Source organism: Muscardinus avellanarius (assembly GCF_963383645.1).
Source record: "Muscardinus avellanarius genome assembly, chromosome: 1".
In the NCBI taxonomy this organism is placed as follows: Eukaryota; Metazoa; Chordata; class Mammalia; order Rodentia; family Gliridae; genus Muscardinus; species Muscardinus avellanarius.
In genome coordinates, this window is record NC_137786.1 from 236,227,126 (window position 1) to 236,240,846 (window position 13,721).

At 55.3% G+C, this 13,721-nt stretch overlaps 1 protein-coding gene across 2 annotated transcripts in view; it reads right to left on the reverse strand.

The window, feature by feature from the left end:
* SHANK2 (SH3 and multiple ankyrin repeat domains 2) overlaps nucleotides 1-13,721 on the reverse strand; it is a gene marked incomplete at both ends in the record, with an annotated part of 444,067 nt that overhangs the window by 170,724 nt on the left and 259,622 nt on the right. For both annotated transcript variants that reach the window (XM_080711505.1, XM_080711506.1), the window contains one exon: nucleotides 2,725-2,800. In XM_080711505.1, coding sequence (XP_080567631.1) covers nucleotides 2,725-2,800 — 76 coding nt within the window. The remainder of the gene's footprint in view (nucleotides 1-2,724; nucleotides 2,801-13,721) is intronic.

Sequence of the window (13,721 nt, forward strand, 5' to 3'; positions counted from 1 at the left end):
CTGCCCGCAGGTCTGCTGTTAGCCACGCAACAAGCCTCTGTTGGGGGCCCATCAGCCTGGAGCCACGGCCTTCTCCTCTCCCGGCTCAGCAAGTCAGGTCCTTCCATGGCTCCCCTGTGGGACGCAGCCCTGAACATGGCGCTGCCTGTCACCATGAGAGTGTGTGCGTCTGTCCTTCCTCCCGCACCTGCGCATTTGAAGACAGCCTGACTGTGGCTGTGTCCTGGGGACAAAGATATAGCCCGAGAGCAGCCACGGCCCAGACCCTCCCAGCTTCCAGAGGCGCGTCCACCCAAGGACGGCCCTCCTGGTGGCCCTGGTGATGGCTCTTTGGGGCACTCCTGGGCCCTGCGCCCTGGGGCCCGCTGGCCCTGCCCAGGCCCTAGCTAGCATGGAAGCACAGTTTGAGGCCCATGGACCATGACCGCCTGTCTGGGGTCCACTTGGCAGCGCCCCTGCTGCTGTAGGACCCAGGTCGGGGTGCAGTGCTGGGAGAAGCCAGGGCCGGGCGTGGCTCCCCAGAAGCTGCAGATCCCGAGTTCCTTTCTGGACTCTGCTCAGGGCCAGATGTCAAGTGAAAAATCAGAGCAAGAGCTGGGGTCTGTGTGGCCGGGTGGGGGGGGTGGCTCTCGGCTGGGGCGGTATCCCCAATAGAGCGCGTCTGGCTTAGGAGAGCAGAGCGGGACCAGGTAGGCGACGGTGCCAAGACACCAGCAATTCCGCTCCTGCGTGCGACCCCACAGAGCTGAAAACCCCCAAACCTCCTGTGCGCGAACGTCCACAGCTACGCCACAGCGGCCAAGCGGCGGCGCCACCCAAGCGTATCGCTGGTGCACGGGGTAAACGTTTCTAGCTACACGACGGGACATCGCTAAGCCCTAAGAAGGAAGTTCTGACACCTGCTGCAACAGAGGTGGGCTTTGAGCTCCTCAAACTAAGCAAAGTGGCTGGACACAGAAAGACACACCACACGCGTCCACCACAGGGGGTCCCTAGAGCCGCCAGGGCCCCAGGGATGGCTCTCCAGGGCTGGGGAACAGCGTTTAACGCGGAAGAGGAGGAGGTTCTGGAGGTGGACGGTGGCGACAGCTGTCCAGCACCATGGACGTCCCCAGTGCCTGGGCCGTGCATTGAACGATAATTAAGATAGCCGAAGTCACTTGTAATCCCAGCATTCGGGAGGCGGAGACCAGAGGATTGTGGTTCGTGGACAGCCTCAGCCACTTAGCAAGGCCACTCGTAACTCAGTGAGACCCGTTTCAAAAAATATAAAGACTAAAAAATAGGGCTGGGGTGTAGCTCTGAGGTAGAATGCCCCTGGGTTCCATCCCCAGTAACACACACACACACACACACACACACACACACACACACACACACACACGATGGCCAGTAGTAATGATACACCATATATGACCACAATAAAAAACAGGGGGCTGGGTCAGCATGAGGCACCGTAGGCCCTGACATGGAGGAACCCATGTGTACCCCGTGCTCTATGACATTCGCCAGGCAAAAAGGACCACATGTCGTACAATTCCATATGCATGAAACACCAGGCTAGACCAGTCTACAGACACAGAGCAGACCAGGCTGCCGGGCAGGGAGAGTGACGTTGCGGGGACAGGGCCTCCTCCTGGGGGTCGTGTCCTGGACAACAGAGGTGGTGGGGGCACAGCACTGTCACCAGCACTGCAGAAGAATGCACTCAGCCCCGGGGGGCTTTAGGTTGTTTGCTTTTAGCCTCAGCAAAAACAAACCCAGTCTGGGTCCTTTGGCCACGACCAGACAGGAGTCACCGGCCCAGGTCTGAGCTGCTCTGCAGACCCCTGGGTTCGGGGAGGGGCCCGGGGCTGAGTGACGGGACAGGATGGGCGGGTCACACCCGTGTCCTTCCCTTCCTTCACTCCGTGCTGACATCTGGAACCCCGCTCCCCACCCCGACGGCCTCACCCCGCGCCCCAGGGTGGTAACCGCGCTTGAACTTGTGTAGACAGAAACAAAGCGGGCAGAGAGGGGATGGCTCCACCAGGCTTCTTGTAAAGACCCTGGTATGAAAAGGTTTCTGCCTGGGCCCCAGGCCCCCCCGCCCTGGCCTTAGCCTCCCTGAGTAACAGGGGGAAGGGACGTGGAGGACGAGGATGTCCCCAGGACGTGCGTTGCTTGACCGCAGCTTCCGTGAGGAGATCCACGCTGTCCCTAAGTGGGCCGCACCGCCAAATGCGCATGGTTTCCTGCCCCGCAAGGCCTGCTTAAAGAGCAACCTGCTGGATGCCTGTACGTCGAGGGGGAGGAGCCTTCCTCAACCACACTCCAGCTGAGCAGGAGAGGCTGGATGAACATACAGGAGGCAGATGAGGTGGAAGCCCACACTCCAGATGTCCCAGACACTCCTCCTGGGGCACGGCCGCCTCGGGCCTCGGGGCCAGCAGCTGCAAGCTGGACATCTGCACTGCGTCCACCTCTGGAGATCCAGCTGCCCCCTCCCTGCTGCCCCGCAGGCATGCTCAGCTCAACCCAAGCCCAGCTGGTACGCGACCAGCCCCAAGCCCAGCTGGTGCGCAGACCAGCCCTCTGCAGGTTCTCTGGAAGAGGGCGGCTTCCATGAAATACACGGGGAAGCAAACCAGAGGGTTCTGAGGCTCCAGCACCACGGCCCAGCGCTCCCAGCACGGGAGCGCCTCTGACCAGGGGAGTGCGGGCGCGGGACGGGGCACATCTTACCTAGAAGCATCAAAGCTGTCGTAGGAGCCCACGGTGTAGTGCCGGAACAGCTTCTTACTGCGGTCCGCCCGGGTTTCTGTGCAAAGAGAGAAGAGAAATACCGTTTAGAAGTCATGGCCCTGGGTGCAGGAGTCAAGAGGCTGCTGGGCCTCACTGATCCGGCCCTCGGAGCACCAGGTCCGCTCTCCCAGCTGAAGGTCTGGGGAGAAGACGAGGCCTGGTTCTGGGGCTGGGCTGCAGAGTCCGGGGGATGCTCATATACCCCAGTGCCGACCACTGAGGCACCCTGGAAAGCAGAAGGGCCACGCCGCCACGCCAGGCCCATGGCAGTCCACCGGCACACGGGACCGGCTGGAGCAGCCTCCCGTCACGAAGCTGCGGCCCCTTCCACAGCTGAGGACCTGCTGATGGCTGCCTTAAGGGAAACAAGATAGTTTATTGTTATTTTCCTGATTACAGTTGCTTTTCCTAAAAAAAAAGACACTAAACAAACATGATTAAAGTTCCTAATTAAGTTCCTCCACTGCTTCCCTTACTCAGCAGATCTGGGTTACTTTCCACGGGAGCCCATATGAGCGGCGTAATTAGATCTAATAGACAGCACGGTGCTGGCGGGGGCGGGGCGCTGCAACGCTGACCCCCACCAAGGAGCTCGCGGCTCAGGGGGTACTGTGGAGGTGGGCTACCTCCCGCAAAAAATGTCCCCACCATCTCCCTCTTAAACCCTGCAAAAAAAAAAAAAAAAAAAAAAAAAAAAAGCTACTGGCTTCTGAGCAATGGCCCCAAATCGAGCATAAGCTCCCGTCAGCCTCTGCGGTCAGCCTCCCCACCCCAAAGGTTCTCAGGTAAGCCTGAGGACACATCTGTAGTTCAAAAGTGAAAGCAGGAAAAGGTGCTGAGAAAGGTCTGGGCTCCTTCCATGCCTGCAGCCCCTGCCTACAGAGCAAGGAGTCAGCCCCGGGGCGGGGAGGCAGGCAGTGTGCCCAGGACTACATTTCCCAGTGGTCTTTGCACTAGGGGTGGACATGTGACTTGTTCTCACCAATGGGCTGTGGGTACAGTGGGGGTCCCTTAAGGCCTAGGTTTCCTTCCTTTCCTTTCCTTTCCTTTCCCCTTCCTCTCTCTCTTTCCTTCCTTCCTTCCTTCTTTACGGTGCTGGGGACGGAACCCAGAGGCATTCTACCTCAGAGCTACATCCCAGCCCTATTTTATATTCTTTATTTTGAAACAGGGTCTCACTAAGCGGCAGAGGGCCTCGCTAAGTAGCTGAGCCTGGCTGTGAACCGCGATCCTCCTGTCTCAGCCTCCTGAGTGCTGGGATTACAAGCGTGCCCACCGCGCGCGGCCTTTCTTTTTTCTTTAAGTATACCTTTATTGGTGCGCTTCGTGGGCTTCCTTGTGTCTCCCACTCCCTCCCCTTCCCGGTACAAGATACTGAGTTGGCGATGCTAACTTCACTTACGTAAACAATGATACCGGAAGCATTTCTTACGTATTCTCCCCCTCCCCTACGTTACCTCCACTGTCCCACTGGCCCTCCTACTTCTTTATGCAAAGTGCCTCCGGCGGCCCAGTCGCTCCCCAGCTTCCACGCAGAGAGAACACACAGGACCCTTGGCTTTCTGCGACTGGCTGATCTCACTTAACACAATGTCCTCCAGGCCCATCCACTGTCGCGATTCCGTTCTTTACTGCTGAGTTCAACTCCACTGTGTGTATCGCCCATAATTTTGTAATCCACTCATCTACTGACGGTCACCTGGGTTGGTTCCGTGGTCCGGCTATTGTGAATGGGTATGCCTGTATCTCTGTGAAGTTCTGATTTCAGTCCCTCTGGAAAGATACCCAGGGGTGGTCCAGCTGGATCATACGGTGGGTCCAGTGCGAGTTTTCTGAGAACTCTCCACACGGATCCCCATAGCGGCGGCACTGGATTGTAATCCCAACTTCTGTGCCTACGGGTTGTCTAGGCTCCTCAGAAGCCCACATGCTTTCCCGCTTTTTCTAGGCCCTGTAGGGTGGTGGAGTCCACGACTGAAACCCAGAGGCCTGGGTCTCTGCGCTCTGCGTGGTCCACAGCGAGAGTTCACCCTCGATGGCACCAACTGCACCCTGGGACTTCTTTGTTACAGCAGCTAGCGCTGCCTTAACTGACAGGCAGGACACAGTGCCTTGGTGACCCAGCTCCACCTGCCGCTCCACCCTCTTAGAGACAGCAATATGGAGGGACCGATTCCCTGGTCAGCCTCAACAGCTCTGTCCCCATCCTGATTGCTGGCACTTGTGTGTGCCATCCATGTGTCCGACCCTTTAACCACATGCGCAGGCAGGGGCGGGGTGCACACGTGCTCCCTGCAAAGCCCTGCGTGGGCCCGTGGGTGAAGAATCCTATTTAAGTATCAGCTTAGGGGCTGAGCAGGTGGTGCATGCCTGTAATCCCTGTACTTGGGAGACTGAGACAGAAGGATTGCAGGTTTGATGCCAAGCTTAGCAACTTAGTGAGCCCCTCAGCAACTTAGCAAGACTCTGCTTCAAAATTAAAAAAAAAAAAATTAAAAAGGGGGGTGTCTGGGATGTAACTGTGAGGTAGATCACCCCTGGGTTCAACCCCCAGCACCAATAAATAAATTAAAAAAAATAAATTTCAGCTTTGTGTGTGTCTGTGTGCCGTGGGTGGAACCCAGGGGCATTCTACCTCCGAGCTATACCCTCAGCCCTAGTTTTTATTCTTTATTTTGAAACAGGGTCTCACTGAGTTGTGAAGGGCCTCACTACGTAGCTGAGGCTGGCCGCGAACCCAGATCTTCCCATCTCAGCCTCCCCAATGCCGGGATTACAATTGCGCGCCCCCACGTCCGGCTGAGGGCGTCTTACTATTTAATACACCTGTCTGTGCCCACCCTCACTAATCGGGCACCTCTCTCAGTGCTGAAGCAGCCCAGCGTGGAGGCCTTTAACGAGAAAGCACAGATGATTACCAAAACGTCCCTCCACCGAGCGCATCAAAAGGAATGGTACCTCACAGACGAAACCAGCCAGCGAGACGCAGCACTGTGTGAACAGGTGACCCAAAGGGAAGCTGGGAGTTAGACAAAATCTATCCTTCTGTCATGAGTATACGAAAGGGCCCTGGGACGCAGATGACTGGACCGCAGACTCGAGCGGCCGATGGGCCGTCACGGTCAGGGCACAGGGAGGGGGTGGCGTCCGGCCCGCTTGATCGATGCCAATAGCTGTGGCCAATAAGATAAGCCGCACACCCACTCCACAGGAGGACTGGGCTCAGCACCTGCCCAGGACACAGCATCAGGCCCATCTCAGATCTGCCGGCCCACACGCCCTGAGCCTGGAGAGGGTCCGCGTGTGCTATGCCCTGCGCGACACTCCGGGATGGGTAAGCCTTTGTTCTCGCTGGACCAGCCCCGCTCTGTGGTCTGCATACGTCTCCTCCAGTCTCATGTTGAAGCTCTTAGCCCTCAGAGTGATATGTCCACGGTGTTTGAGGTGGGGCTTTGGCGGGCGATTAGGGCTAGAAAAAGTTGTGAGGATGACCCCTTGTTGGGACTAGTGGCTTGAGAAGAACAAACCTTTATTCTTTATAAATTACCCAGTCTGTGGATCTTCTGTTACAGCACCTACAAATGAACTCATAATTTCACTGTCTAACTCTGAGCAGACACGCGTCGATGCTTGCTGACTCAACCAGAGGGATGCACTGTACGGTGATCACAGGAAACACCCGTGCAGCATCCACGTGGGTGGAGGGCATGAGGCCCCCCCCGGGCTAGGCACGAGTCCAACCAGGCTGTGCACACCTCTCCACACTTGGCATCTGAATCGAATATGGCCAAGTGTGCCTCCTCCCTGCCCCTGCGGCCTGCACATGTTTCACTGCCCCATAATTTACCAGGTCCACCCGGAGTCCACTCGTGCTCTGAGGGTGGGGAGAGGGGCCCCGAGGAGAAAGGACCTCAGGATCTGGGGTGGGCTGGGGAAGAGGCCTGAGCATGCAGGGCCTCCTTGGGTGGCTAGGGCCGGCAGTCAGGGGACTGTGGGGGAACACGTGGCTGGTAAAGCAGCTGCCAGGCCTCCGCTGGGACAGCCACGTGTGCCAGGCCCTGCAGGGATGAGTGAGACTTGAACCTCTTTGCAGGGTTAAGCAGAGTTGCTCATGCAGCCGCTAAAGGACCATGGGGCTTTTAATTGCTAGTATTACTCTTAATTGCTTCTGTTGTTAAAACCCCCACATGGCAGCTCTGTGCTGGTTGCCTAGGAAACCGCTGGGTACCCAGAGCTGACTGATACCGGTCCCCAGCTAGGGCCCACGGCCCAGTAACAGAGGGGAGTGGACGCACGGACTGTGTGTGTGTGTGTGCGCGTGTGTGTGTGTTTACCAGAAGAAGAGTGTTTCAGAAAGGGAATAATATTTCCAGAACAGGTCAGATAGCTGGCAGTTTCCAGACTCTGGGGTTTCATGGATCAATTAAATCTTTAGCAAGGTGTGGGGAGGAGCAGAAACGAATGAAAAGTTTATCAAGTATTTAATTTGATTTGGTGAGGACATTAAGTACAATTAGTTCCCCTTCTCTGCTATCACAATTATTTTATAAGAGAAAGGGGAGGCTTCAGAAGGAATATTATTTCTGATAGCTTTAGAAAACTATCACTGTGTGAGCCTTCCTGTTCTATGGCTTCCACACATAGTCATATTTCTGCTCTGGGATATGGTCATGAGTTATCACTATTACCATTAGCACAGTTATCACCATCACCATCGTCACCATTACCATCACCACCATCAGCATCAGCATCATCAGCATCATCACTCTTATCACCAACATCATCACCATCACCAACATCATCACCATCACCACCACCATCACCAACATCACCACCATAATCACCATTCCCACAACCATCATCAACATCATCACCATCACCACCACCATCACCAACATCACCACCATAATCACCATTCCCACAACCATCATCAACATCATCACCATCACCACCACCATCACCAACATCACCAACATAATCACCATTCCCACAACCATCATCAACATCATCACCATCACCACCACCATCACCAACATCACCAACATAATCACCATTCCCACAACCATCATCAACATCATCACCATCACCACCACCATCACCAACATCACCATCATCACCATAATCACCACCATCATCACCATTCCCACCACCATCATCAACATCATCAACATCATCACCATCACCACCACCATCACCAACATCATCACCAACATCACCATCATCACCATTCCCACCACCATCATCATCGTCATCACCATCACCATCATCATCAACATCATCATCATCACTATTATCACCATCACCAACATCATCAACATCATCACCATCACCACCACCATCACCAACATCACCATCATCACCATCATCACCATAATCACCACCATCATCACCATTCCCACCACCACCACCATCATCATCATCATCATCACCATCACCATTATCATCACCATCATCACCATCATCACCATTATCACCAACATCATCACCACCATTATCAACATCATCACCATTCCCGCCATCATTCCCAACATCATCACCATCACTCCCATCATCATCAATATCATGATCATCACCACCATCATCGTCATCACCATAATCAGTATCACCAACATCATGATCATCAGCACAACAATCACCACCATCATCACCATTATCACAATCGACCTATCATCACCAACATCACGATCATCACCGGTGTTGTCACCACTCTGTCATCACCACCATCACCAGCATCCTCACTAAGATCACCATCAAGATCATCACCTTTATTTTTATTTTTATTTTTATTTTTGGTGGTGCTGGGGTTCCTGGAAGCCCTTCTACCTGCGGGCTACACTCCCAGACCTATTTTATATTTTTGAAACAGGGTCTCTTACGCCATTGTGGATGGCTTCGAACCTGCGCCATCCTCCTGACTCCGCCTCCCAAGCGCGGGGATTACAAGCGTGCTCCACCATGCCTGGCAGAACATCATCTTTATAATCACCATCACCACCATGATCATCATCACCATCATCATCATGTCACCACCACCAGCACCGTCATTATCAGTACCATAGCATTATCATCACCATCATCCAATCATAACACTGCCACCATCATCTCATGATCATCATCACCACCACCACCACATCACCATTACTATCACTATCATCTTCACCACCGCCACCTTCGTTACCTTCACAATCATCACCACCATCACTACAACCATCATCTGCATCACCAGCAACATCACAACAATCACCATCCTGACCATCACCATTATAGTTACCATCAACACCATGGTCATCACCGCCATCTTCATCATCATCACCATCTCTCCCCATTGCCACCTTCATTACCTTCACCATCATCACCACCATAACCGTCATCACTACAACCATCATCCCCATCACCAGCATCATCACGACGATCACCACGATTGTCATCATTATAATCACCATGATCATCACCACCATCATCATTAGATCATCACCACCTCATTATCATCACCCCTGTCACTGTCATCATCACCATCACCGTCACCATCACCGTCACCATCAACATCACCATTTTCACCATCATCCCACCATCTTCACGGTCCCCACCTTCATCGGTGCCCTCCTGGTCCTTCCCATCATCATCATCACCATTGTCACCATCATCATCATCAACACCACCATCATCATCACCACCATCACCACCATTACCATCATCCCACCATCACTCTGCCCATCATCACCATCTTCACAGTGTCCACCTTCATCAGTGCCCTCCTGGTCCTTCCCATCATCATCACCATCACCATCATCATCATCATCATCATCATCATCATCATCACCACCACCATCACCACCTTCACCATCATCCCACCATCACTCTGCCCATCATCACCATCTTCACGGTCCCCACCTTCATCGGTGCTGTCCTGGTCCTTCCCATCATCATCATCACCATCATCATCATCATCATCACCACCATCACCACCTTCACCATCATCCCACCATCACTCTGCCCATCATCACCATCTTCACGGTCCCCACCTTCATCGGTGCCCTCCTGGTCCTCCTCATCACCACCATCACTGCAGCAGGAGTTACATAGTCTGCCGCCTGCTGAGTGGGGGCGCTTCCAGGACCCCCTGGTTTCACCAACGTCAAGCCCTCCCCTCCCCTGGTCCTCAGCACAGCACACAGCAGCGAGGGGTGTCCTGTCCCTGGTTCACAGACACACAGAGTGTGGCGCTGTGGGCACTCTGGGGGAGACTGGTTAAATTCGGAGGCGGCTCTGCTGCTGACTGGCCTGCATCCTCGTCAGCTCGTCAACAACATTGCTGTCGGAAGGGGGACAGTAATGGCTCTTGGTCGCGGGGAGGCAACTGGGAATCAGGCGGGATCTGCAAGAGGTGCGTGCATGGTGCATCACGAGCTCGCACCTCAGGCTGGCCTCCTCCCCCCTCTGGACCACTCAAGTTGGCACAGCCCGTGAGTGGCAGCCCGGGCCCAGCCAGGCTTTGTGCCTACGTAGTCTGTGCTGGCATGGCTGACAGCCGCGGCATTTCCAGAACATTCCTCAGGAGCTATATGTATTCTAGGAGCCGTATCTGCCGTATCGTGCAGTTACCATGCCAGGCTTGCAGGTGAGGAAGGCGGGCTCAGAGGTCGAGCGGGTGCGCAGGGTCACCAGGCGGGGAGAGGCGGCGCACATCTACAGCACAGCTTCCACCGGTGCGCCCGGGAGGACCCGGCTAGGAACTGCCACCTCCTGGGCCCGGCAGGCGTCCTGGAATCGCCCTCGTGCGACTTCAGCTCTGACCCTGGGAGCGAGGGTGTGGGCTGGCCAGTCTTGGGACCCTTCCCCACTGTGACAGGGGGTCTGCCATCATACTCAGGCCCCTGCTGCTCCCTGGGGCTGGCTGTGGGCTGCAGGCTTGCCAGGCTGACCCCTGCTCAAGGCACAAGAGCCTCAGCAGTGTTGACGTAGTGACGGAACGGCACAGGGGAGCGGAGGGTCAGGACCCGCACGCCTCCCAGTGGGGCTGACCACCGCCAGGGGCCTGGGGGCTGCTCAGCAGGGACTCTGGCCCCTCCCCAGGCAGGTGGTCAGGTCTACTTCTTGGGTCTTGTAGCTAGGTAAATTCCTGCACCCAGCTTGGGCCAGTGGCCAATGTTTCTGGAGCCGCTAACCTGACCCGGGACCCCTCCAGCCATCTGGGTCCAGCGACCATCCTGTTGACTCGGGATGGGCACGTGGTGAGTAGAGAAGCAGGTCTTGTGCTCCTGGGCATTCGGACAGGAGGGTTTGCCGCTGCAGCATTGCCCAGGGCAGGCCCCTGCTGCCAACCGTGCACGGCATTCCTGGATGTGTGGCTGGGACATCCGTGCCACGTTCCGCCCGAGCCTGGCAGAGCTGGGCTTCTACCACCACTAACCAAAGAGTCTTGGCAAGGCCCAGGATAGGCCAGGCAAAATAAGGCAAAGACAAGGTCAGCCCTTGTCCAGGAAAATGTCTGTGTACATGCTAAGGACACTATCTAATAGACCACAGGAGCGCATGCATTAAACATGGAGGGGCCTGCGTGGTGGCGCACACTTGTCATCCCAGCATTTGGGAGGCTGAGACAGGAGGATCGTGGTTTGCAGACAGCCTCAGTTACTTAGTGAGGCCCTTTGCAACTCAGTGAGATCCTGTTTCAAAAATAAAGAATAAAAAATAGGGGCTGGGGTTGTAGCTCAGAGGTAGAATGCCCCTGGGTTGCATCATCCCCAGTACCAAACACACACACACACACACACACACACACACACACACACACAGAATTCATGGATGGGACAGGGCGTGGCCCAGGCCTTCTGTGACCATAGGCGGCCCTTCCGCTGGTGAAGCAGAGGAGCTAAGCAACCCAGAAGGAATGGCCGGCTTGTTTCCCCAACCCTAACCATTCAGAAAGCTATCCACGTAAGACCCAACCAGGCCCAGCTCTCAGCCAGGGCCGGGCTGGGAGCCTCAGGGAGTCGGCGCTTGGCAGTATTTGTGGCTCCCCAGCCAGCTGGGGGGCAGCAGTCGTTACCATTCTAGTCTGAATGATCATTATGGCTGCCTGGATGGTCGCGGTAGCTGCATGTCCCCTGCTCCCCTGCTTGCGCCTCCTGTTATTAATCTACCGTCCATCAACAGAAGGAGCTTTAAAATATTAATCAGAGGCTGTGCGCAGTGGCGCACACTTATAATCCCAGCATTTGGGAGGCTGGGTGGGGCAGGAGGATCGTGGTTCGCGGACAGCCTCAGCTACTTAGTGAGGCCCTCTGCAACTCAGTGAGACCCGGTTTCAAAATAAAGAATAAAATATAGGGTAGGGGGTGTAGCTCAGAGGTCGAATGCCCCTGGGTTCCATCCCATATACCACAAAAATATGTCTATAAATATATATTTAGTATGCATATATTTTCTCTATATACATCAGCGGATGCTCTGGGTTCCTGGGCTCCTCCACCCTCATGCCCACTGTCTCCCACCCTCACTCCTGCTCTCTAGGGTGTGGACTTCCTTTGCCCCTTGCATATGATGAGATGATGTCTGTCCCATGGGGCCTCTGTACCCCTCAGACTCCGGGACATTCTTTCCGCAGCTCAAATGTCATGGTGCTGCTGGCTCCCGGCTCCTCCCACACCCAGTGAACTGTGGGTACGTGGTCACTCTGGAATCAGTGAGTGTTACAGCCCCATCTCCTTGGTCTGTGGCAGGCCAAAGACCCCCCCAGAATGCAACATGGGCGCCTCCCGAGGACCGCAAAAGTAGCAGCAGCTCCGCCTGCAAACCCTGAAACCTGGGTTCTGGTGGGTGGAGGCCATGGCCACGGCGACCTTCTCATTTGACCTCGCAGCCTTCTCCTGGGTCCAGTGTACTGCACACAGCATACTGGATCCCAGCATTCCCCGGCGCCTGCCCTGCTCAGCACGACACTGCCTCTGGCTCAGCTGGGGACTCCCCCCGAACCCCCAGGAGGTGTGAGTACGGGTTCCCCACACGGGTCTCGTTTACGTTGATGTGCCCAGAAAGCATAGCTCAGACTATGGCCTAGAAAAATCTATACTGATGGGGAAAAAACAAACCTAGAAATCGAGAAGGTGTGAGTACGGGTTCCCCACACGGGTCTCGTTTACGTTGATGTGCCCAGAAAGCATAGCTCAGACTACGGCCTAGAAAAATCTATACCGATGGGGAAAAAACAAACCTAGAAATCCCATTCCATTTACCTTCGGGGGCGCGAGGCAGTGAGATTGTACGGCAAGCTTCCGGTGTCAGCATGTAAAGGAGCCCTTGAGCAGAGCGGCGGGGAGTATGTGTGGCAGGGCGGCCGGGATGGGCATCGGGGACGCCGGCCCTGGTCCTCAGGGCGCCGTCTTCGGAGGGACAGGGGCAGGGGCTCCTTGGAAACCTTTACTAACACTCTGAAAAGCCCAAAATTAATTGGCAAGGACGTGTGAGGAGGTGCTGGCCATAGAGTGCCGGAGGAGGGGTCGATCCCGCGTCACGGATGCGCGCGCCGTAGAGCGCGGAGGTCGAGGGCCAGCTCCCTCTTAGACAGAGGAAGTCAGGCGACAGCCCTCGCTCGCTGCCTGGGCCGGGCAGGGCGCAGCCTCCCCGGAGCCTCAGCTCCTCACCCGCGGGGAGGTTGGCAGTAGCACCTATGCCCTCTTTCTACCAGAACCCTTCCGGCCCCGGCAAGTGTTGGCAACCCAAGGCTGGCAAACTGGGGCGGCCGCCGTGGCTCATCGGGAACCCACCTCACTCTCCCCTTTCTCTTTTTCATTTCTTCCCTTCCTCCCTCCCTTTCTTCCTTCCTTCCGGATGGAATTCAGGAGTATTCTATCTCTGAGTCCTTTTTGGATTTTTAAAAATTTAATTAATTAATTAATTTTTTTGGTGGGACTGGGGATGGAACCTATGGGCCTTCT